Source organism: Dermacentor silvarum, chromosome 1 (genome assembly GCF_013339745.2).
Source record: "Dermacentor silvarum isolate Dsil-2018 chromosome 1, BIME_Dsil_1.4, whole genome shotgun sequence".
Classification (NCBI taxonomy): Eukaryota; Metazoa; Arthropoda; class Arachnida; order Ixodida; family Ixodidae; genus Dermacentor; species Dermacentor silvarum.
In genome coordinates this window covers 119,734,487-119,758,799 of record NC_051154.1, presented here as the reverse complement: position 1 = coordinate 119,758,799, position 24,313 = coordinate 119,734,487, and the positions used below count along the sequence as shown (strand labels likewise).

Genomic DNA, 24,313 nt, shown 5'->3' with positions numbered 1-24,313 from the left:
CTCAATTTCTGGCTGCATTGTTCCCACATTGCAAAATGTGAACTTAATGCATTATAATGGCACTTATAGTGACCACTTTTGAAAATGCTTGCATTATTGCATTCTTCACATTTTTGGCTTTGGACCCATGCATTTAAATAAAATTTTTCTTTTGCCATTTTCTTCACAATTGAGGCTTGAAACAATAGTCAGATTTTTCATTAATTTTAACTAACTCGTGAAATCATATACCTGCTTGAAATACATAATAATATTTGAAATCAGCATGAGAAACTAAACAAGTATGCATAATTTCATCAAAATTGGTTGAAAAATAAAAACATTTTGCTTTCAGAACTAGGCTGCCCCTGAAGGCAGCAGAGAAGCGGACATGTTACATTTGGCAGGGTTGCGCTTTGTCACTTAGTGTGGACACACTTAGTGTGCCACTTAGTATAAAGCCATCCCAAGTGTCTTTTAGTCAGGGAAAAAAGCCCGGCATTCAAAAGGTTAAATAAAAATATTTGGTAAAGCTGGAAAGGTAATCACCCTTTGGAAATGATAAATAGCCCACTTTTTACTGTGAGCAGAGGTTTGGTATACAGAAATTGACATAAAAGACAATGTTGTGCTATGTTGAATTATGGACACAGGTTCCTCTCATATTGCAGAAAATAGCAGCAACTGGCCACAGCTAGTAAGTTGATTTGTTAAATAAAAGAACAAAAACATTGCAATGCATTTGCATAAAGAAAAATTCATGAAACCTTTGTAAGCATTTAGTACAGTTCATCAAAGGCTGAGCAAAATTTGTGAAAGGACGTTAAAATTGGTAACGTCAAATAATGCCATCAGAAGTAGTGTTGCCTGGTCACACAAGGAATTTGGAAGGGAAATTCGCATTTTGTTTCAATTTACTTTTCTCTAAAAGCTGCCCTGTAATCACTTTTAATACCTACATAAAGAAAAACTGTCTAGTCAGTATAAAATACTGTCATGGGTATTATTATGTTGCACAAATATACCTCTGCATGCAGCAGAGCACCCACAGGGCACTCAGTTGGAGGCAGTCTTTGAAGACTGCCTGCAATTTAGTTCCTTGAAATTCCTGTCATTATCGTGTTTATTGCTACCCACCTGTAAGCACTGTATTATTTTAGACAACACAACTAAGTCATTCCTTTGGCAGGGCCAAAAAATAGAGAAATCTTATGACTAATAAGCTTAGTGTTGACGTCATCCGGTGTGAAATAATGAAGCTATGTTAATACCAAAGCCTGGTGCGATTACAGTTGCAGCTGCGTGTTACTATGTGACAGCACTGCAGCGCAGCGTCAAGTGCAGCAGAAACGACGAAAGGGATAGAAAGGCTGCCGAGGTTAGCCAGAGGTTGCGTTGTATTGCAGATAACTGCACTCACAAGAAGTACCTCTAATTGCAAGAGGTTTCGGAGCATAGAATCGGAGAAAAAAACTATATTTTATTGCACGTATTGCATCTGCCCTTGAATTTAAAGGGTCATTGGCTCTTTCCCTATATGATCACCAAATTTCTCACATAAATTCAAAGGTTGAGTGGTAAGTTGTAAAGAAAATTTTTTCATGAATTTTTTTGTCTGAGAAATTTTTGGTCGGCTGTGCTTGTTATAAAAGCTTTTTATTAGAAAAGATTCTTGAATAATACTAGACAAATTGCACATCTTTATTTTAAATAAAAATGTTACAGACTTAAGAGTTTTATTGTTCAATTTCTGAATTCTTTTGTTCAGAAATTGTAAAAGAATGTTGATAGGTATCCTGTAATAATCTAGCCTGGTTTATTATTTGCCTTTAGTTTTCTTTTAGGACAGTGAATAGGGCGAAGAGGCACTCAGATTCTCTAGTTTGGGTGAAGATTACTTGGGCAGTGTTTTCTTGTTTGACGTCTGGCAGTTTTGCAGTTAAAGGGTCCCTGAAACGGTTCGGACAAACTTTGTAGACACGTAGGGTACAGCTACAATAAAATATTCACGTCACAATTTAAGTGAAGTGTGTCATAATAAAAGAGCTATTGGCGATTACAAGTTACCCTCCTCCCTAGCCATGCATTTTCTCCTCAACTCGTTCGCCAAGTGATTGAGGCTAAGCTCCGCCTTTGCTGGCTCTATGTCATGATGTGACGTAATGTCGTCTACTTCCGGTTGTCTTGGAGCCAGTGCATGAAGGCTCTCCAACCTCTCCGCTAGCCGCCTGGCCATCGATCCCCACCGAGAGCGATCAAGCAGCGTGCGTTGCGAGCGTTCTGTCGCAGCGCCGAGCCTGTCCAGTATTCCGGTAACCACAGGCGAGCTGGGCATGTTGACGGATAGGCAAGAGGCGTAAAATAAAGCCCCTCCATACTGCTGTGATGAAGGAGCGTCGTAGACGTACGGGAGCGGCCTGATCGGCATGCACGGTCCAGCCATCTGGTGGCACAAAGCTTAACCAACCAAATACAGAGCTAATATTGCTGTAACCAAGTGTAAAACATTTTAAACATATAAAAAGGCAACGTGTTCAAGATTACGCTCCTGCCAAAAATTTGCACCAGCAGCAAAGTAGAATACACTGTTTGGTTGAGCTTTGTGCCGCCAGGTCGCTGCACCGTACAAGCAGTTCACGTTTACGCCTCCATTGATCATGTAAAACGCCAACTACACTTGCGCTTGCGTTTACCCAAATACCGGACATGCTAAACTCTATTGTGGTATTGTGGTATCCTTCGGCCTGAAGTGACGGCCGCAAACGCGTAGATGCTGGTGCCTTTCGGATACCGACAGTCCCATGCGCTGCAGCCACTCCGCTCGTCTGCTGCCTTGCAGAGGGGCACGATGTCGCTGCTTGACATGTCGCCGATCGCTACGTTTGCAGCCCACAATGCAAGGGCGGACCATGGTGCTCCCAAGACGAAAGAACGAGATCAACACTGACTGTGCAGCTCTCATCAACACGGAGCACGTTCTAACACAAGCAGACGACACTTGCTGTGGGCGGGAAGACCTTTTAGTGTAGTGATACATGTCCTTGTGCATTCTCTTTCTGTTACTTTCTTTTTATAGAAACAAATAACTAACATCTAAACTATTACGAACAACATTTGTTCACCATAATGTGGGAAAAATTATCGATGACGTGCCCTGTGCAGCCAATCGGATAGCTCGCCCTACTGATGTCATATGATCAAATCGTGTCACTTGGTCTGGGGCGGCTGAAAACTCAGTCGATTGGCGTGCTGTGATCGGCAGCGATGTACCTTTTTAAAACCTTATAATAAATTACACGCTTTACGTAGAGTGCTTAGATGCGTCAATTAATGATCAGAAGGACCTACTCTAACAACTTAGTACGTTTGTACAAAATTGTCAAAATCGTTTCAGGGTCCCTTTAAGGTGATCTGCAGAAGGTGCTTTGGAGGTATTGGTGCATGCTATAGCTCCCTTAGTGAAGGACCCTGCACACACTTATGATCATTGCCATGTTGTTCCTTTCTCGCAGTGTGGCTCCATCTGCAATAATGCTGATATTTTGGGAAGTGAGCTCAGAGGACAGCCCACAGAAGGAGCCTTGTTGGCCGCTGCTCACAAGGTATAGTAACGGGATTGCTTGCTTCAAAATGTTGCAAAGGCAATCCTACTTAAAGGACTCGCCAGGATTTTTGTTCACTTTCAACTAGAGAACAGTGCACTTTTTATGAGCGCAATCTGTGTTCTCTTACTGCCAAAGAAGGGGCAGTAAGGGAGCACTGACTGCAACAAATCAAAGAATTTTTTAACTTGCGGTTAAGCGCAAGAGAGCACGTAGGAGAAGAGAAGGGAACGAAGACACAGCACTGTGTCTTCGTTCCCTTCTGTCGATCTACGTGCTCTCTTGCGTTTAACTTCACGTTATTCTCTTCTTAGTCTCTATTAGTCTTCTATTCTCTTGAAATGAAAGAAGCCTGAAAACTATGTAAGCCACCGTGACTACTACTGAGTAAAAGGATGAGTGTGAGAGGCTATGACAGATGTGAGGCCTTTTGTCAGTATGCTTCACCACGGCATTTGACCGCGTCTGTAGATAAATACTTCGCCAACCATTTTACTGAGGACCCATTCGAGTTGCGTGCAGTGTGTGTCACCGTTTATGGTTACTGATAATTATGGTCACACAAGGTATTGCTGACCTTTTCATTCAACACTGTTGGGTTTTTTAGCACTCAAGAATAGCATTTTGTTTTAGTTAAGCAGCGTTTTTTGTAGCTCTGGTGTTATACGCACGTCTGTCCTCTTTTCATTGCAGATGGGAATTTACGATGTGAGAAACCATTATGTGCGGCTTCAGGAGATCCCTTTCAGCTCTGAACATAAAATGATGGCAGTGAAGGTCATCCCCAAGTTTGGAGGGGTGAGGCATCTTCCTTTGCTTAGTGTTTGGACACACATGGATTGTTCTGTAGTTCAGCTTACAGTTTGCTGAACGAGGTGGTCATCATCATCATCAGCCTATTTATGTCCACTGCAGGACGAAGGCTTCTCCCTCTGATCTCCAATTACCCCTGTCTTGCGCTAGCTGGTTCCAACTTGCGCCTGCAAATTTCCTAACTTCATCACCCCACCTAGTTTTCTGACATCCTCGACTGCGCTTCCCTTCTTTTGGTATCCATTCTGTAACTCTAATGGTCCACTGGTTATCGATCCTACGCTTTACATGTCCTGCCCAGCTCCATTTTTTCTGCTTAGAAGAAGTATTCAGGCTCTTGGCTTAGGAGTGAGGATCAACGGCGAATATCTCAGCAATCTTCGGTTTGCAGATGACATTGCCTTATTCAGCAATAACGGGGACGAATTACAGCAAATGATTGAGGACCTTAACCGACAAAGTGTAAAAGTGTAGTTGAAGATTAATAAGCAGAAGACAAACATAATGTTCAATAGCCTGGCAAGGGAACAAGAATTCAGAATCGCAAGTCAGCCTCTAGAGTTTGTAAAGGAGTATGTTTATCTAGGTCACCTAGTCACAGGGGACCCTGATCATGAGAAAGAAATTTACAGAAGAATAAAATTGGGTTGGAGTGCATACGGCAGGCATTGCCAAATCCTGACTGGGAGCTTACCACTGTCATTGAAAAGAAAAGTGTACAATCATTGCATTCTACCGGTGCTAACATATGGGGCAGAAACTTGGAGGTTAACAAAGAAGCTCGTGAACAAGTTATGGACCGCACAAAGAGCGATGGAACGAAAAATGTTAGGCCTAACGTTAAGAGACGGGAAGAGAACGGTGTGGATCGGAGAACAAACGGGGATAGCCGATATTCTAGTTGATCGTACGAGGTGGTCATAAAAATTGTCAATGGCATGACTAACCTGATCCTGTAGCTTGAAAGTTATTGTCAATGTGTATAAATGATTTTACCTCTTTGTCAGTTGTGGGGTCTCAAACAAGCTCTTGGGACAAAGGAACGACAACACAGTAGTGCAAACAATCAAAAGGCCATTTATTGCACTTTTCATACACTAATGCCTGCTAGCCGAATTACTACGCTGATGGGCATGCAACAAATCGAAGAGGTCCGACTTACGACCGTATAGTCAGGAAATATGTTCACCCCATGCTGGTTACCAACGCGTAGTCATTTGCGTGTACGGTCACGCCAATGGTGGCACGTTCGAACGGTTGTGTTCATCCATTCCAGTGCCCCGCTTTGAGGCCTCGCCAGACAGTCTTGCAGAGAGGATGTCGGCACACGCGCGGTATATCCGCGCCGCTCACTGAGCCCAAACCAAAGAGAAACAGCCTTCTCCCTTTTGCTCCCGAGTAACCCCACCATTAGGTGGCGTTAGCAGCGCAACACTTGCGCCATCTCTCGTACTATTCTGCAACCACCCCCGACCGCTGCCGGCGCAAAGCCATGCATTAGGTGGCGTTAACATCGCAACACTTGCGCCATCTCTCGTACTATTCTGCAACCACCGCCGTCGGCGCAAAGCCATGCGGCAAAGCCGTATTACAGGAGACGCGAGTCATTCGGGCAAAACAATATCGGGGACGCGTGAAAGTCGAGCGTGCCGACATCCCCCTAACCTTAAATCACTACATACTCTGGCGAAACATGTCATTACGGTCTAACGTCAGCGCGTGCTTCGTGAACGAGAGGTAGTACATACAGCAGTGCAATCACTGAGGAAATGTCCACGCACTGTCTATAACATGCGAGCCGACTTTTTCTCTGGGGTACACCACTGGCGTCTGTTGGTCACAGCAGCAGCTCTGAAGACTCGATGGCACGACTCCAGGCCAGGACTCCGGAAACAGTGACGCAGTAGTTGGCACGAAAAAGTGCCAGTCGCACCGAGGGTTGCGAGCTAGACACAGGCGGTCGTCGAAGTCGTTGCGCTGAACTGGCCACAGGCATCACCATTGCCTGGGGTGGCTCGATCGTAGTCCGGGGCAGCAGTGCAGACGATGTGTAGGTGACAGCAAACCAGCGATGACTCTGCTCACGCTGCGTACACTCAACACACTCGACAACCACTAAAATTGTGCAAGGGAGACGAATTCGGCATGCACATCGCCCGTGTGGTACGATTTTCAATTCGGCTAACAGAAGATCAGGCGAATACTCAGATGCCAAGTTCACGTGAACAAAGCTCGCTTTCTTGAGTCGAACGAATAATTTCAATTGAGGCAAGGCTAACTGGAATAAGGGAAGGAAAGTGCGACACCTCAATGCCACGGTCCACCAGTTTATGTCCCTCCACGTGCGACAGGCAGCTCCGAGAAGCCATAGGCCTAATGAGTCCCTCCCCTGACAACAACCGACATCGATAAACCATAGAGTTTCTCACTATTACCTAGAGGGAAATCTGGCGCTGCTGCAGTGTGGTATGCTTGGGAATGCCCGTATATTGTGACTGCGCATTGGCATCGTTCTTGGAGAGCCAGAAAGCCTCGAAGACACGCCTGGCTAGCACCGTTCCGTCTGTCACAATGATGCATTTCCTGCTGAAACAGCACGTAAAAAGCTTTTTTAGCTTGATTATTACACAAAAGCATGTTTTGTTTAAATTTGAGGACTTATTATTGGATGTACAATTATATGAAATGTAAAAAGCATCAGCTCGCCGCTAAAGTTGGAGGACAGACAAGATTCTCGCTCACTTTGGAACTTGTCGTCTGTTCTTGCTTTTCTTCTCTTGATTCTGCATTGTAGGTGAGTAAACTTTATTGAGAGATGTAATATGGATGAATGAAAGCCTTTATGCAGATTTAATTTTAAGAACGCATTATTTTTGTAGTCATATCCACGTTTTAGACGAAGCCTCGTACAACACCAGCCAACACAAGCCTCGCAGACGCGTATCCCATCATTCCCATGACGGCACAGCGCCCTTTAAGAAACTCGCATAGCCGGTGATGCCAGGTTACCCTCTAGGTGTTATAGTGAGAAACTATGCCAAAAACAACGCTCAAAATGGGTGTGAAACAGGCAGCCGCAAGGAGGCGTCAGCTCTGTGAGGTGGCCTTGCACTGCTCGGTGCACACAGCATCCGAGTTGACGGCGACCACCATCCCAGACTGTGTCGGAACGCCCAATGCCAGGCCGCAATACCAGACAGCCCATAGCAGCACCTGTGGCCCGTGGCCACCCGGCTCCCACAGCTGCGACTCCTAGAGTCTCAAAGAGATGGGAGAAGCTAAGACATAAGACATAAGAAATTCAGACCACCCACGAGGCTTCCGTAATCACTCGCTTCAGTCTTGCCAATGCTCCGCGGGCGCTAGGCCTTGCTCTCCCAGGATGCAGATCTTGTGGGTCTTGTACCGACAAGTGTTCTTCAAAAAACAATCGTGGAAAGGCTTAGCTTGTTGAAAAGTTCAAACATGCTACAGCAACCGTCGCCCGACTCGAGAAAGCACGCCACCGACGCTAGCGATCAAAATCCACACTAGGACTACGCTTCGGTTTAAACAAAGGTTGTCTCGAACCGTGCAAAACTCAAAATTATCATCCGATGATCAAGAGCCCCATTTTGTGCACCAGATCTTGCGTCTCAAACGTGCTCTTGGGACAAAGGAACGACAACACAGTAGTTCAAGCAATCAAAAAAGCATTTCTTGCACCTTTCGTACACTAATGCCTGCTAGCCGAATTACTACAGCACTGGGTGCGTGACAATTCGAAGAGGTCCGACTCACTGCGACAGGATAGTGAGTGAATATGTTCGCCCCATGCTGATTACCGCCTAGTCATTCATGTGTACGGTCATGCCAACAGTGGCGCGTTCGAACGGTCGTGTTCGTACATTCCGGTGCCCCGCTCCGAGGCCTCGCGAGACTGCTTCGCATAGAGTGTGTCGGCGCACACGCGGTATGTTCGCGCCGCTCGCCGATCCCAAATCAAAGAGGAACAGCCTTCTCCCTTCACTCGCGCCATCTCTTTTACTAGTCTTCAACCGCCCCTGACCGCCGCCGGCGCAAAGGCAAGCGGCGAAGCTAGATTACAGGAGATGCGAGCCATGTGGGAAAAACATCAGGGGATTCATGAAAGTCAAGCGAACCCATACAGTTTAAGTATTTACTTTATTCTAATAATAAGTAATGCACCCCCAATTTTCATAGCTATAAAAGAGAAAAATGTGCCATGTTCAATTGTAATGCAAACCCAGTTTTGATAGTCACAAGATGGAAAAATATGACTTCCAAAATCTTAACAAATGCAATTTGATTGCACATGCAAAGCCACTCTTTCTGCCTGCGTGAGTCTTGTGCGAGCATGGTGCTTCCTTCGCATGCAAATTGCAAGTATCAGCATTAGCCGGGACATGTGCTGCACATGACATAGTTGAGTGCATCTGCCCTCTCCCTTTAGCGTCTCTATCCTTGCTGTGGCTGCTCATGGATGTCTATACGCAGGCCATGTCCTGTGTCTTGGACGTAATCTGCGGCAAGTGCAAAGACCTAGCCGAGGTGGTTGGCGCATTGTGTTTCCGCACATCTAGTGTTGGCGGTTGCATAGTCTCAAGTTTATGAGACACAGTGTGAAGCGTTCGCTTGTGTTGTGACACCAAGGGTTCATCCTCATAGAGCGAGATCTTTTCATGTTTGCTTGAGCATGCGTGACATCGATAAAACTACAAACCTTACTTTGTGTGGTTGTCTTATTTCCATTGCCATCAATTCGCGCCTTTGTGGCGAAACTGTGACGTTTTTTCTTTGGGTGGATATCCGTATCTTTTTCCACTAGTTTCGAATTTGTGGGCACGATCTGATGACAGATGCGGGCACTAAGTGCAGTTAGCCATGGCGTCCGAGATTTATGGCGCCCCACGGTGCAACACACGCAAATCTCCGAGCCATGAGCCACTCCGATGCGTTACTCTTGGCACGATCTGCACTGCATGCACTGGCCCTCATGACCGCGCTATTATGGCCCCACTGTCTTGCGATTTGTTTATTAATGCTTGCTGACAAGATACTATCCACCAGGAATGTTCTGTGAAATTATTCTTACTGCTGAAACTTTAAAACCTCGAAATAATTAAATTTGTGATTTAATGAAGTTTTTTGCTGCAAGTGCAACTTCGTTATATCGTGGTTTGACTGTATTATGAACTGCCTAATAATCATAAGCAAATGAACCGAAACCCCGACAAGTTGGTATACCTTCATTTTGAGTTCCAAGTGCCAAGAGATGAGGGACGAAAGAAGAAAAAACTAACAATGTGTCCTTTTTTTGTTTCGTCCCTCAAGTGTTGGCACTTGGTTCTCAAGGTAATTGCAAGCACTTATTTTGAAGTTCTTGTCACTGGTCTACAGTTGGGAAAAATCAATAGTGCGAACAGCACATGGTGCAACTTTTCAAGTAGTCCTCCTTTTGTGACATATCCAGTGAATTCTTGTGTCCATTAATTATCTTGGTATATCAATGCATAATGATATCACCTTGAGGCGAGAACGATGAAGTTCGTGGTTGCGCGCGCGCTCTCCGAGGTCCAGCCATTGCTAAAGGCTGACGTGTTTTTTGCCTATCTGTTGCTGGTCAGCTATTCTAGCTGTACTAGCTAGGTGACATTTCTGGTGGAGGTGCTGGGTACAGTCGATGTTAAGATCTCCGGAGCGTACCCCAGATCTAATCCCGGCGAGTAATTCGGCCCAGCTTACCCCTTACGTACGTAAGGGGTAAGCTCGGCCCTTACGTACGTACCAGCCGACGTCTCCAGGGACTCCAGCCACAGCGTGGTCTGCTACCCGAACGGACTAGAATGACAAACTAATCACATCCTACCACTACTGCAGCATCGCACGTGGTCGTCAATCATACTTGGACGCCGAATCTGTTCCACGGAAGTGCTTCAGAGGATGCCGACGACTGGCTTGACCATTATGACTGGACCCACGAGCGTAAGCTACGCTACGTGTGCTTCACTCTTGAAGATTCCGCAATAACATGGTTTGAGAACCACGAGACGACACTGACGTCATGGGAAGAATTTCGTCGGCAGTTCCTCAATGCCTGTGCCAGGGCGGACACGAGGGAGAGGGCGGAGTTAGCAATGGAGGCGAGAATTCAAGGCCCGAATGAGCGAGTGACGGCGTACGTAGAAGACATGAATCAGCTCTTCACACGTGCGGACCCTTCCATGTCTGAAACAAAGAAGTTGCGCCGCTAAATGCGCGGAGTCAAAGAGGAAATCTTTGCTGGCCTCATTAGAAATCCGCCGCCGACACTTGAAGAGTTCCATGACGAAGCCACTACCATGGAAAAGGCCCTTCAACAGCGGGCCAAGCAATACAACCGCGACGCCGTGATTTCAAAGGAGGAGCTCTCTGCCGTTACCCTCGGTAACGACATCGGTGCCTTACGAGAACTCATCAGGGTTGTCATCAAGGAGGAACTGCAGAAGGTGCAGACGACCGCTGCCCCTGTGGGACAACTTTCCATTGCGGAAATGGTGCGTGCCAAGGTCCGACAGGCCGTCCATGTTCCTGGACAGTACGAGGCACCATAGCAGGGCCTGCGTGCTGAAATGAGTTACACTGAAGCAGTACGCCGTCCACCACCCTCAAGTTCGTACAGCATGGTAAACCCCGCTCAACAAATGGACGTAAGCTTCAGGCCTTGCAGGCCACGGCACATCACTGAAGCAAGGACTAGGAAGAGCGACATCTAGCTGGCGCACCACAGACTACAAGCCCCTTTATGTTCATTGTGGCAAAGCCGTGCACATCTACAGAATGTGTTCTTATCGTCATGTGGGGCTCCGTGGATTCTCCTCGAATGCACCTCGTCCACGACCTGGTGATGCGGCCACCGGAAATGGAGAGTTTCGTCGCGAATCGTCACAATGTTGATCAGCGATGGCACGAGCCCCGTTCGTCGTCTCCTGCTCGTTACAGGTCACCATCACCAAGCCAAGCCTTCTCTCGCGGCGCTCTCGGACGCCGATCGCCTAGCCCGGCGTGTGGGGAAAACTGAGTTCAGCGACCTCCGGAGGTGAGGCCGCTGACGTTGAGTGTACGCAAGATCCTCCACTACGACGACAACAACGAAAACAGGACGGCGCAAATGTATAGACGCAGTCAAACACCGTACGAGAGGTAGTAACGTCAAACATTCCCGTCACCGTAGACGAAGAAATAACGGCGTTAATTAACACTGGAGCGGACACCTCAGTTATGAGCATGGACTTTGCCTGCAAACTGAAGAAAGTTTCTACCAAGTGGACTGGGTTGCAGATTCACACTGCAGGAGGCCATCTGCTAACCCCAGTAGCAAGATGCACAGCGCGAGTGAGCATTTGTGCGTTTACGTACCTTGGAGATTTCGTTATCCTCCCGTTCGAGGGACCTGATTCTGGGAATGGACTTTCTGCAGTCTAATGGAGCCGTGATTGACTTACAAAAGTCGCGGGTAACGTTTTCGACGGCGCAGGCCTTAGCAGGGAGCAACACTGACGACACGTATGTCAACGCCTTGAGGATTGTCGACGAGAACATCACGGTGCTGCATAGGAGCAGCGTATTGACCCTCGTAACCTGCGACGCATTCGACAACTGAGGGTATTGCCGAGGTAAATATCCCGCTGCTGCTTGAAAGACACATCTGCATCGTCCGGGGCCTTGCTCGAATACAGAATAAGTCCTCGCAAGTTTTGTTGACAGACTCCAGCCATAAGTATCAGCACGTCCCTCAAGGTACAGCTGTAGTGTTCCTGAACGACATTGCTGAATTCTCCGACGTCGGCACGTTACAAGTGACTTCCCTGGATGCAACAACTCAAGCCATCCTGGGTACCCGCGTCCACATTAATGCTGACTTAGCAGATGTACAGAAGGATCAGCTGTTGGGCCTAGTGACAGAATTCTCTGGCTGTTTTTCCACGGAATCTAAAGTCCAGCGCATCTCCGTTACGCAACACTGGATAGTTACAGAGGAATCGGCTCGGCCTGTTCGTCAGCATCCGTACTGCGTGTCACCTATGGAGTGGGAGGCGATTAAGCGTAAAGTTCAAGAAATGCTAAATGATGACGTCATCCAGCCGTCGACAAGTCGTGGGACGCCTGTCGTCCTAGTAAAAAAGAAAGACCACAAACTCCGCTTCTGCGTTGACTACAGACGGCTTAACCGAGTCGCCAAACGCGACGTTTACCTCCTGCCACGGCTCGATGACGCTTTGGACCGTCTGCGTCATGCTGAGTACTTTACTTCGTTAGACCTAAAGTGAGGGTACTGGCAAATCGAAGTGGACGAGCGTGACCCTGAAAAAACCGCCTTCGTGACTCCCGACAAGGTATACGAATTTAAAGTCCTGCCTTTCGGTCTCTGTTCCGCTCTTGCTATGCTTCAACGAATGATGGGCACTATACTCGTCGGACAAAAGTGGCAGACGTGTCTAGTGTACCTAGACGACGTTGTTGTGTTTTCCAGCACGTTCGATGAACATCCCACCCGACTACGAAGTGTCTTTACCACAATACGCAAGGCAAACCTCACCATCAAGCCTGAAAAATGTTACTTTGGCTTCCAGGAACTCAAGTTTTAGGCCACGTGGTCAGCTCCCAAGGAGTACAACCACACCCAGAAAAGCTCGCTGCCGTTGCCGAGTTTCCTCACCCTAAAGACAAGAAGGCTGTTCAGCGGTTCCTGGGCCTCGTTTCGTTGAAGGCTTCTCAAGGATTGCTGAACCTCTCACGAGACTGACGCGACAAGATGTGCCCTTTGCGGGGACGGAAGACCAAGAGCAGGCCTTCACCGATTGCGCAAACGGCTTCAATCCGTTCCATTGCTGGTGCATTTTGATGACACTACGGCAACTGAAATTCACACAGATGCAAGCAACGTAGGACTCGGGGCCATTCTGGTTCAATGGCAAGACGGTGCAGAACGTATAATTGCGTACGCGAGCCTAGTCTTACAAAAGCTGAAAGTAATTATTCAACCACCGAAAAAGAATGTTTAGCAGTCATGTGGGCCATCAGCAAGTTCCGACCCTACTTATACGGCCGGCCATTTCAAGCGATCAGTGACCACCATTCGCTCTGCTGGCTTGCCAATCTACGAGACCCGTCAGGTCGCCTCGCTCGTTGGAGCCTCCGTCTCCAGGAATACGACATAACTGCTGTCTACAGATCGGCAACTGAAATTCACACAGATGCAAGCAACGTCGGACTCGGGGGCCATTCTCGTTCAATGGCAAGACGGCGCAGAACGTATAATTGCGTACGCGAGCCTAGTCTTACAAAAGCAGGAGGTAATTATTCAACCACCGAAAAAGAATGTTTAGCAGTCATGTGGGCCATCAGCAAGTTCCGACCCTACTTATACGGCCGGCCATTTCAAGCGATCAGTGACCACCATTCGCTCTGCTGGCTTGCCAATCTACGAGACCCGTCAGGTCGCCTTGCTCGTTGGAGCCTCCGTCTCCAGGAATACGAAATAACTGCTGTCTACAGATCGGGCCATAAGCATAGCGACGCTCACTGCTTGTCAACTTCTCCTATTCCCTTGACATCCTCTGACTTGGAGCTAGATTTACCATTTCTTGGTGTCGTCGACGTGGTGCGCATGGCTGACTATCAACGTGCAGACTCTGAACTGCTTCCAATCATCCGATATCTCGAGGGAGCTGACGTTGTTGTCCCACGCCCACTTTTACGAGGATTGACATCGTACTGCCTGCGGAACGATGTCCTGTGCAAGAACAATTTCGAGAACAGCCAAGAAACGTTCCTTCTCGTCGTTCCGATAGCGCTGCGCGAGGAAGTTTTACAGGCTTGTCACGACAATCCCTGTGCCGGCCACTTAGGCTTCGCGAGGACATTAGCGCGCATACGGCAGAAATACTATTGGCCACACTTATTTTCGTCGGTTCAGCGCTATGTGCGAACGTGCCGTGACTGTCAGAGGCGTAAAGTCCCACCCGTCAAGCCTGCCGGCCTCCTTCAGCCTTTGGATCCACCTCCGGCGCCGTTTCAGCAAGTCGGAATGGACCTTTTTCGTCCGTTTCCAATGTCTTCCTTGCAAAACAAGTGGATAATCGTGGCAACTGATTATTTAACTCGCTATGCGGAGACAAAAGCTGTGCCGTGGGGAACTGCTGCTGGAGTCGCCAGCTTCTTCGTCCACAACATCTTGCTTCATCACGGTGCACCCGCTGTGCTCATAACTGACCGCGGTGCAGCATTTACAGCGGTGTTATTGCAACAAGTCGTCACGCTGACGCACACCGACCACCGAAGGACCACAGCCTATCCTCCCCAGGCTAACAGCTTAACAGAGCGCCTGAACAAAACATTGGCCGACATCCCATCCATGTACATTGATGTGGAACACAAAACATGGGATGAAATTTTGCCATACGTGACGTTTGCTTACAATAGCGCTGTGCAGGAGACCACCGAGTTCACACCATTCGAGCTCGTTTACGGATGTCGCGTTACAACACCCTTAGACGCCATCCTCCCGGTAGACCACGGAACCACAAGGAATGACACCACTGAAGATTTCGTCGAGAAAGCAGAGGAAGCTCGCCAGCTTGCTCGGAATCGCATCCGCACCTAGCAGAATACCGACGCCTGCCGTTACAACCGGACCCGACGGAACGTGCAGTACTCACCAGGCGACCGCGTGTGGGTGTGGACACCTATCCTACACCGTGGGCTCTCGGAGAAATTGTTGCGCCGCTATTTCGGCCCCTACGAAGTTGTACGCTGCCTCAGGGATCTGAACTACCAGGTGGTGCCTCAAAGCTCTGATACCGATGCCATTGCCGTGCTGAAGTCATCCACGTAGTACGCATGAAGCCGTACTACGCACTCGAGGGATAAGCAACCTCACAAACCGCTTCGGCATTGTGTACATTCCTGTATGTTTTTTTTTTTTTTTCTTTTCATGTTGGCACTCTTGCCATTGTGCTTGCCCGCTGCCTTGAAGCGACCGGGACGGTCGGTTTTGAGAGGGGAGCAATGTCCGGAATAAGTTGGCACATGGTGACACTGGCCCCTTGAGGCGAGAACGACGAAGTTCGTGGTTGCGCGCGCGCTCTCCGAGGTCCAGCCATTGCTAAAGGCTGACGTGTTTTTTGCCTATCTGTTGCTGGTCACCTATTCTAGCTGTACTAGCTGGGTGACAATATTGTCACGAGCAATGGGAAAGACAAAGACGTTGTAGTGGGGCTGGGTTAGAGTCTCAGAGTGGGGCTGGGTCAGGTACGGGGACCCCGCACCTCCACCAAAAAGATGTTACGGGGAGTATTTAATTAACAGTAAGCGGCTAGCGCTTGTCAAGTCAAGACTGCACAGAGCGCACAGGTTCCAGCAGGTTTCAGTCCGACAAGAGAGACTCTGACCCAGCCCCACTACAACGTCTTTGTCTTTCCCATTGCTCGTGACAAATGGATTGCAGTCGCTACGGATTATACCACTCGATTTGCAATTACTCGAGCGTTGCCAACCAGCTGCGCCACAGACGTAGCCAACTTCCTACTCTACGACGTCATCCTCCAACATGGTGCTCCACGTCACCTACTCACAGGTCACGGTTGCTGCTTCCTGTCTCGTGTGGTTGACGATCTACTCCGATCATGTGCTACTCATCACAACTTCACATCCTCATATCACCCACAAACCAATGGACTCACCGAACGCTTAAACCGTACACTGACCGACATGCTTTCCATGTACGTTTCAGATGACCACCACGATTGGGACGTTGCGCTCCCGTTCGTCACATTTGCATATAACTCATCACGTCATGAAACTGCCGGCTACTCACCCTTCTATCTTCTCTTTGGACGCCATCCCTTACTACCCTTTGACACCTTGCTCCCTTCTGATCAGGCCTCCACGTCTACGACTTCCTATGCACAAGATGCCATCACGCATGCGCTCGTCACGCGCACAGTAGCCCGCGCTCGGCTCTCGTCATCGCAGACCGCACAAAAGGCCATCTACGATCGTCGACACCGGGGGTAATGATTTTGCACCGGGCTCTCTCGTCCTTCTCTGGCACCCATCTCGTCGTGTCGGTCTCTCTGAAAAGTTGATGTCGCGGTACGTCGGGCCTGTGGGGATCGAGGTGCCTTCCCGCGCCTCGTCTCCCAGCTCGCGCGTGGCGCTTAGCTCGATCCCCGGGAACCGCCGCCGTAACGGCAACATGGCGGACATGGCGAGCGCGCCGGACTTACTTTCCCGCGCAAACCGTGCTTCTCCCCCCCGGGATTGGACTTGCCCCGCGAGACACGTCACCGGGACGCGCCCTGATTGGCCTCCCGCGCGGCGGCCCCCGGGCACCCTCTCCACCCAAGCTCTCGTCCGCTGAGCGCTTCCTCGCCGCGAGAGAGGCTCTCAGGCTCGCAACGAGGTGGTTACATGAGACCTTTGTTCTCGCGACTCCTCGTTATCGCGCTTGGCGGACCGCTACCCGGTTAGCCCTAGCGCAGCGGGCGCGCGTACTCGATCGGTCTTGCGGCGAGCCTTGGCCCGTAAGCGCCGTGACTGTAGCACTGAGCTGTACCTTGGGTGAATAAACCCGTGTTTGTTGGCGATCTGACTCCGGAGCCTTCTCTGCGCCGTGTCGGAGAGTCGACGAACCCTGCCGTAGCGCCTTTGTGCGTTGCGGAGTGGAGGAGCGTCGTGCCCTTTCCTGACCGTCGCTCGTAGGGTAAGCCTTGTGCAAACCCATCTCCACATAACTGGCACCCAACGTGGTTTCGGCATGGCATCAGAGCAGGCCCCTTCACGGCCCTCGTTCCTGCTAGACCCCCTGGCTACGGACTTATGTCCTTCAACGCGGACGACACCGACAGCAGGAGGTACGTTGTGCCTTGTACGAGCCTTGTGCAAACCCATCTCCACATAACTGGCACCCAACGTGGTTTCGGCATGGCATCAGAGCAGGCCCCTTCACGGCCCTCGTTCCTGCTAGACCCCCTGGCTACGGACTTATGTCCTTCAACGCGGACGACACCGACAGCAGGAGGTACGTTCGCCTCGGCGACCCTCTGCTTTCGGCCACCGGGGGCGATCCCTTCTTTGGACAACCCTTTGGTGACGACCGCTCGGATGCGTACGATAGTCCTAGCCATGCCAGTTTCGGGTTTCCTCAGCTGTTTGAGACGTGCGCGGAGTAGGTGCCTACTAGCCCCTCCGACGTGCTGTTTCCGCTCGCTGGCCCCTATTTGTCCCGAGCGCAGCAGAGTACCCCGTGTGGCGCATCGGAGCCACCCCGCTTAGATGCCGGCACGAATACGCTCGCCGGCCTCCCTCTGTCCCGAGCGTTGTTCACGGCGTCATGTACTGCGTCGGAACCACACCGCTCTGCCGGTGCGTCCGCGGGCCTTTCCCTGCCCCGAGCACAGGCTGGTGTCGCACCGGAGCCTCACTGCTTAGGTGCTGGCACAACCTCGCTCGCTGGCCTCGCATTGTCCCGAGCGCAGTTTAGTGCCCAAAGTGCCGCATCGGAGCCACCCCGCTTAGATGTTGGTACAAAACCGCTCGCTGGCCTCTCCTTGTCCCGAGCGCAGCTGGGAAGCAATGTCGAGCGCGAGCCACCCCGCTCAGCCGACAAAGTCGCCGCGCTTTCCGACTACCGCTTGCCTCATGCACAGCCGAGCGACATTTTCGACGCGCGCGAACCACCCCGTTCCGCCGTCGATCAGTTCGCCGGTCGCGTGAAGCCTCATGCACCTGTCGGAGCGGCAACCCAGCTCTCCTCCATGCCGTTTACTGGCCCCTTAGGGTCGAGTGTGCATGTTGGAGAACAGGCGCAGGTTGGCCCTTCTCAGACCGCTGCGCCTGGCACGGAGCAAACGCCGCTGCACACCGCAGCAGCTCAGCTTCTCCAAGTCCTGATGGAAGCGGCGCGCTCGCAGCCTAGTGCTCTAAAGGGAGACCTCCAGTCCCCTCAGCCAGGCGTGCCGAGCAGCCTACGGGTACCTCTCCCTGACTACGGCGGTTATTCGGACCGCGTGAGTGCTACGGAGTACCTCGAGGCACTGCACCGCTATCAACAGGCAATGCGGCTGGACGACTGCGCGATGCTAGGCACTGTATTGCCCGTCTCGCTAACAGCCCACGCGGCGCGGTGGTACCGACTTGTCGGCCACCAAGCTCATTCGATGGAGGAGTTTAGGACGCTTTTCCGTAGCGAATTCCTCCCTCCTGACTATGAGCGCCGCATGCGTCGCGAGCTAGAGCTTCGGACTCAACACCCCGACGAATCTCTGCTCGAGTATGTCAGAGCTATGCAGGAGCTTTATCTTCTTGCCGACCCTTTGGCATCTGACGCCGAGAAGGTAGAGCGGGCTATTCGTCGAGCCCACCCAACCTTCGCTGCTTACATGCGGAGTGCCCGTTATCGTGACCTAAACGAGTTGGCCTCCGATGCGAAGCGGATTCAGGGCGACATACTGGCAGCGAGAGCCTACTGCCCGCCGCCACCGCCGTCCGCCTCTCTCGAACCTCGTTGTGCGTGGGCTGGTGGTGACGCGACACCCCGTAATCCCCCGAAATACGAGGCCACGAGAGAGTACCGAGAAGCGCGCGACCTTTCTGACCGCGCTCTCGACCCGTACTCGTACGCCCGGGCGCGCTGTTCTGCCCCGCACGGCCAACGAGAGCGGGAACCCCGTGCCCCTGTGCACGAGGGGAAATCCGATCGCGGTGCCCCTTTGGCTAGCGAAGGAAAACCACCCAGCGCCCGAGACGCGCCCAGGCCGCCTCAATCGGACCGAGGCGTTGTCTGCTACCGTTGTCATGAACGCGGCCATATTGCCCGAACATGCACTGTGCGCCGCCCGACGCAAGAGCCTCCTCGCCCGTCGGGAAACGGCGTCGGCCGCCGGTGAGCTCCCCATCTCCGGCGGCGACAGTAGGGGCGCATGGTGGTGAAACGCAACCTCTGGCTCCAATGGCGTGTCGCGCTGGCACTGACTCGTCCGCCACGCCGGCGCCTTTCATCGCCCTTACGATCGCTGGCCGACAGTTTGTGGCGTTGCTGGATAGCGGGGCCTCGGTCTCGCTGTTCGGCGAAGAGGTTATGGCTCATTTGCGCCGGCGTTCTGTCCGCATTAGAGCCTGCGACACTGCCTTCCACCTCGCGAGCGGCACGGCTACCTCGTGCGGCTCGGTGCGGTTGGTTGTGCGCTGGGAGAATCGCGTGCGCCGTCAGCGCTTTGTGCATCTCCTGGGTCTTTCCGTGCCCGTGATTCTTGGTCGCGACTTCCTCGCCCGCACGGGTATCGTGATTGACGTCGCAAGCGGAGGCTACAGGGCTGGCCCTTCCGGCCCCCTGCAACCCTTCGCTACACTCCCGCTGGCCACGGCGGCCCCTCAGGCGCCGGATGCCGCGCGAGTGAAGGATGAGAGGAGACCTAGCGCGGCCCCCTTGGCTCGTGTCCCTCACTCCACCGCCGAAATGGGCCCCTTGGCCGGCACGGCGGAAAACGGTCGGTGCGATCCCCTTTCTCACGAGCGTTGCGCTGCTACGGCGGTCAAGGTTCCGGCTACCCCGGCGACCACCCCGTTAAGCCGCAGCTCGGACTGCTCGCTGCCGCCTTTGTCTGACAGCTTGTCGGTGCACGAGAAGGCACGCCTGTCGTCGCTGCTGACTCGTTTCAGCGCGATGTTCACTGAACGACCGGGTTGCACCTCCCTTGTGCGACATCGGATCGACACAGGCGACGCACTACCGTGGAAATGCAATCCTCGCCCCGTTAGTGTGGCCAAGAGGAAGGCAATTGACCAGGCATTGGATGAGCTTATTGAGACCGGTATTGTCCAGCGCTCAAACAGTCCCTGGGGTTCTCCGGTGGTAATGGTCCCTAAAAGAGACGGCTCTTTTCGGCTTTGTGTGGACTACCGCCGGCTGAACGAGGTCACGAGGAAGGATGCTTATCCTATGCCTAACGTGGACTCAATCGTGGCTAATCTAGGCGATGCGTGCTACTTCACCACCCTGGATGCTAGCCGCGGCCAGCTGCAGGTTCAGATGGAGCCGGCTGATGCGGAAAAAACTGCGTTCACCTCTCACCGAGGCCTTTACCAGTTCACCCGTATGCCATTTGGCTGCTCTGGAGCCGCAGCTACGTTCCAGAGATTGATTGACCACATCCTCGGGGATGCTAAGTGGCGCTATGCGCTGGCGTACCTCGATGACATTGTCATCTTCTCTCGAACGTTCGAGGAGCACCTCCACCACCTGGAGGACGTCCTCGAGAGGTTACGTGCCGCCGGGTTGACACTAAACCCGAAGAAAGCCCAAATAGCGGAGACCCGCATTTCCCTATTGGGCTTTACCATTGACAGAGGTCGTGTTCTGCCGTGCGAAGAGAAGGTCCGAGCTATCCTCGAATACCCGACGCCGGTGAACATTCAGGGCCTTAGGCGCTTTTTGGGTATGGTGAACTACTACAGACAGTTCCTCCCGAATTGCGCCGCTCTTCAAGCGCCCTTGACCGCACTGTTGAAAAAGTCGGCACGATGGAGCTGGGGGCCTGAGCAAGAGGGTGCCTTTCATGCACTATCCCGAGCTCTAGTGGCCACAGCCGAACTGAAGTTGCCCGACCTCAACAGGGAGTTCGTTGTCCAAGCTGACGCGAGCGACCTGGGCCTTGGGGCTGTGCTGCTTCATGAGCACGACGGCGTTCTTCGACCAGTCGCCTTTGCAAGCCGGTCACTGAACGCCGCCGAGCGCAACTACAGCGTGACTGAACGGGAATGTCTCGCTATAGTTTTTGCTCTCCTGAAGTTTGACTGCTACGTCGACGGAGTGCCATTTGTGGTGGAAACGGACCACGTGGCGCTCACCTGGCTTAAGCGCTTGCGCGAGCCTTCGGGCCGCCTCGCGCGCTGGGCGTTGACACTGCAGCGGTACAACTTTGTTGTGCGCTACCGGAAAGGGAGTTCAAACGTGGTGGCAGACGCTTTGTCGCGAGCCCCCGTTTCGGCGTCTGATCCTTTGGTCCGCCACTCCCATGAGCATTCGCACCAAGTAGAAGCCGGAGCCTCAGTCTCCAATGGCTCGAAAGGCGCGACCCCCGACGGCGAAGTGATCCTCGGATTGCCAGCCCCGGGAGAGGACGTTTACCTGGTGGATCCCGTTACCTCATCGGGTATCGTCTTCAGCAGGCAGGAGTTACTAAAGGCACAGCAGAGCGATCCATTTTGTCGACGAATTGTCGACGGGCTCACAGAGCCGAGCTCCCAAGAGGAGCGGGGCGGCTATGCCGTCGGGCGCACCCGGACAGCTGGTATTGCTGTTGGCGCCGAGTGCGATGCAGCTGGTATTGCTGCGGGCACGTTGGATACGTATCTGCTTGACGCCGATGGAGTTATCCTGCGCTACATCCCATCTGAAGAGGCTCCTCAGGAGTCTTTCAAGGTGGTGATACCCCGCAGTCTAAGGAAAGCCACCCTGAGCTATTTCCACGACTCGCGGGTGGCCGGACATGCGAGTGGCCTTAAGACTTTCCAAAAGTTGTGCCGCTCCGCTACCTGGCCAGGCATGAAGCGTGACGCTCTTCACTACGCCCGCTCATGCCGCGTGTGCCAATGTGTGAAGCCTCGCGCGGGCAAACCCCCCGGGCTCATGCAGCCAATCGACAGCCAGCTACCCTGGCAAGTCGCGGCCTTTGACATTATGGGACCCTTTCCCAGAAGCCGGCGAGGCTACGTTTTTCTCCTGGCTGTCACAGATCACTTCACGAAATGGGTTGAACTTTTTCCCCTTCGGAAGTTAACGGCACGCGCAATTTGGGACAAGTTGACCGAGGTGTTTACCCGCTTTGGCTTTCCGGCGGAGCTGATAACGGACAACGCGTCCTACTTCACGGCCAAGATGTTCGTGAATGCGTGTGCTGCCTTTGGCATTAAGCATCGCAAGACAACCACGTATCACCCACAGGCCAACCCGACAGAACGGATTAACCGGAACCTCAAGCCCTTGCTCGCGGCCTTTGCCCAGCAACATAGGGATTGGGATGTCTGTCTTAACGAGATAGGCTTCTCCTTGCGGTCCACGGTGAACCGTTCGACTGGGTACACGCCCGCTTCCCTCAACTTCGGGAGAGAGCTGCCAAACCCCATGGACCGCGTTCTGCGGACCGGCAGCGGGGCGTGCGCCACGAAAGCCGGCCTTTCCGGCTACGCGGCGGAACTGCGCTCAAGGATGGACGCGTTCCAACCTGGACGCGTTCCAACCTCGCGCTTTTGCCAGGTTGACCTGGCGCGTTCCAACCTGGCAAAAGCGCGAGCTGGACAAAAAGCCCAGTACGACCGGTCACATAGGGACGTGCACTATGGTGTCGGCGATCTCGTCCTCAGACGCAACCATGTCTTGAGTGACGCCGCCAAAGGCATCTCTGCCTCCCTGTCGGCCAAATGGTTGGGCTCGTACCGAGTGGAGACCAAAATGTCCCCTCTGGTATACAAGCTAGCTGACTCCCAAGGGAGACCAGTCGGCGGTCCAGTTCACGTCTCGGACCTCAAACCTTTCGTTGCCCGTAGCAACGACTGGGGAGAGGGGGAGGCGGTCAACGAACCCCAGGCCACGCCACCGGTACAATCTACGGAAACGCACCTAGGCAGGTTTTCTCCCACCAGCTGGTAGCCGGACTTTATTCCCTACCACGCCGATGAACGGAGAGACACAGCTACGGTGCGAAGGCGCACGTTGAAGTGGTGACAGGCCCTTTTGGCCTAATATACCCTCTCGTGCTCACCCGCCTTCTGATAGCTTTCTCCCACTAGCAGGTAGCTGGACTTCATTCCCTACCATGCCGGTGAATGGAGAAATGTAGCTACGGTGCAAGGGCGCACATCGAAGCGGTGACAGGCCCATGTGGCCTAATATACCCTCTTATGTGTTGCCCAAGCCTCAGCCTGGCAAACGCCCCTTTTTGGGCTGTCAGCCAGGCGGGCAACTTCCTTGGCACGCCGGCTATGCCGGGGGGCGTTCCTGTCCTTCACCTTGCGTCGTCCAGTCTGCTCCCTGCGCCTGGCTCCACTGTGCCACCAGTATTGCTGACCACGCAGCCGGCTGTCCCTGGCCCTACCATGTCAGCCTGTTGCCGACCTCAAGGCCTGCTGCTCCTGGTCCTTCCACCATGACTGACTCCTGCCTCTGGGGGCCCACGAACCCGTGCCAGCCTTGCCTCCGGCTGCCTAGGCTGCCGCTAATTGTGGCTGGCCCCCAATCAGGCGCTGACCCCTGGCCGAGGAGGGTCACTCCGGCTTCTGCTGCTGACCTGGCTGCCGGTCATCCCGGCCTGCTGTTCCTGCTAGCGTGCAATCCGGGGAGCCCAGTGACTTCTGTGGTGGCTGCTGCGCCAAAACGGCAGCCACGCCTCGCGCGTTCCTGGCTGCTCCAGTCCCGCGGACCTCGAGTGTTGCTGGCGTTCATGGTGCTGCCCTGCCCCGTCCTGCCTGGGCTGCTGATTCTTCCACCTGGCAGGGGGTCCTTCCAGTGTGCGGAACTTTGGTGGCCAAGGCAAACCCCTGGCTTTGTGTCAAGAGAAGCGACGTCTTCACCTTTTTGGACTGCTGTGGCCCCTTCTCCCTGTTCTGGTCCTGAGGAAGACGACGACACCCTCTTGGACTTTGCCCCGTTGGCTTAGCCCTCTTTGGCTGAGTCAACCTTGCCACTTGGCCTCGGTCAGCCACTTTGGAGGCTGGCCTCGGTCTTTAGGAGGGGGGAATGTGGGGATCGAGGTGCCTTCCCGCGCCTCGTCCCCCAGCTCGCGCGTGGCGCTTAGCTCGATCCCCGGGAACCGCCGCCGTAACGGCAACATGGCGGACATGGCGAGCGCGCCGGACTTACTTTCCCGCGCAAACCGTGC

At 52.5% G+C, this 24,313-nt stretch overlaps 1 protein-coding gene across 5 annotated transcripts in view; it reads left to right on the top strand.

Moving 5' to 3' along the window:
- LOC119435922 (calcium-transporting ATPase type 2C member 1-like) overlaps positions 1-24,313 on the top strand; it is a 185,102-nt gene that overhangs the window by 72,428 nt on the left and 88,361 nt on the right. For all 5 annotated transcript variants that reach the window (XR_007465291.1, XR_007465292.1, XM_049660885.1 and 2 more), the window contains exons 13-14: positions 3,492-3,581; positions 4,275-4,379. Coding sequence is in view for 3 of the 5 variants with exons in the window: in XM_049660885.1 (XP_049516842.1) it covers positions 3,492-3,581; positions 4,275-4,379 (195 nt within the window). In the remaining 2 variants the exon portion in view is untranslated. The remainder of the gene's footprint in view (positions 1-3,491; positions 3,582-4,274; positions 4,380-24,313) is intronic.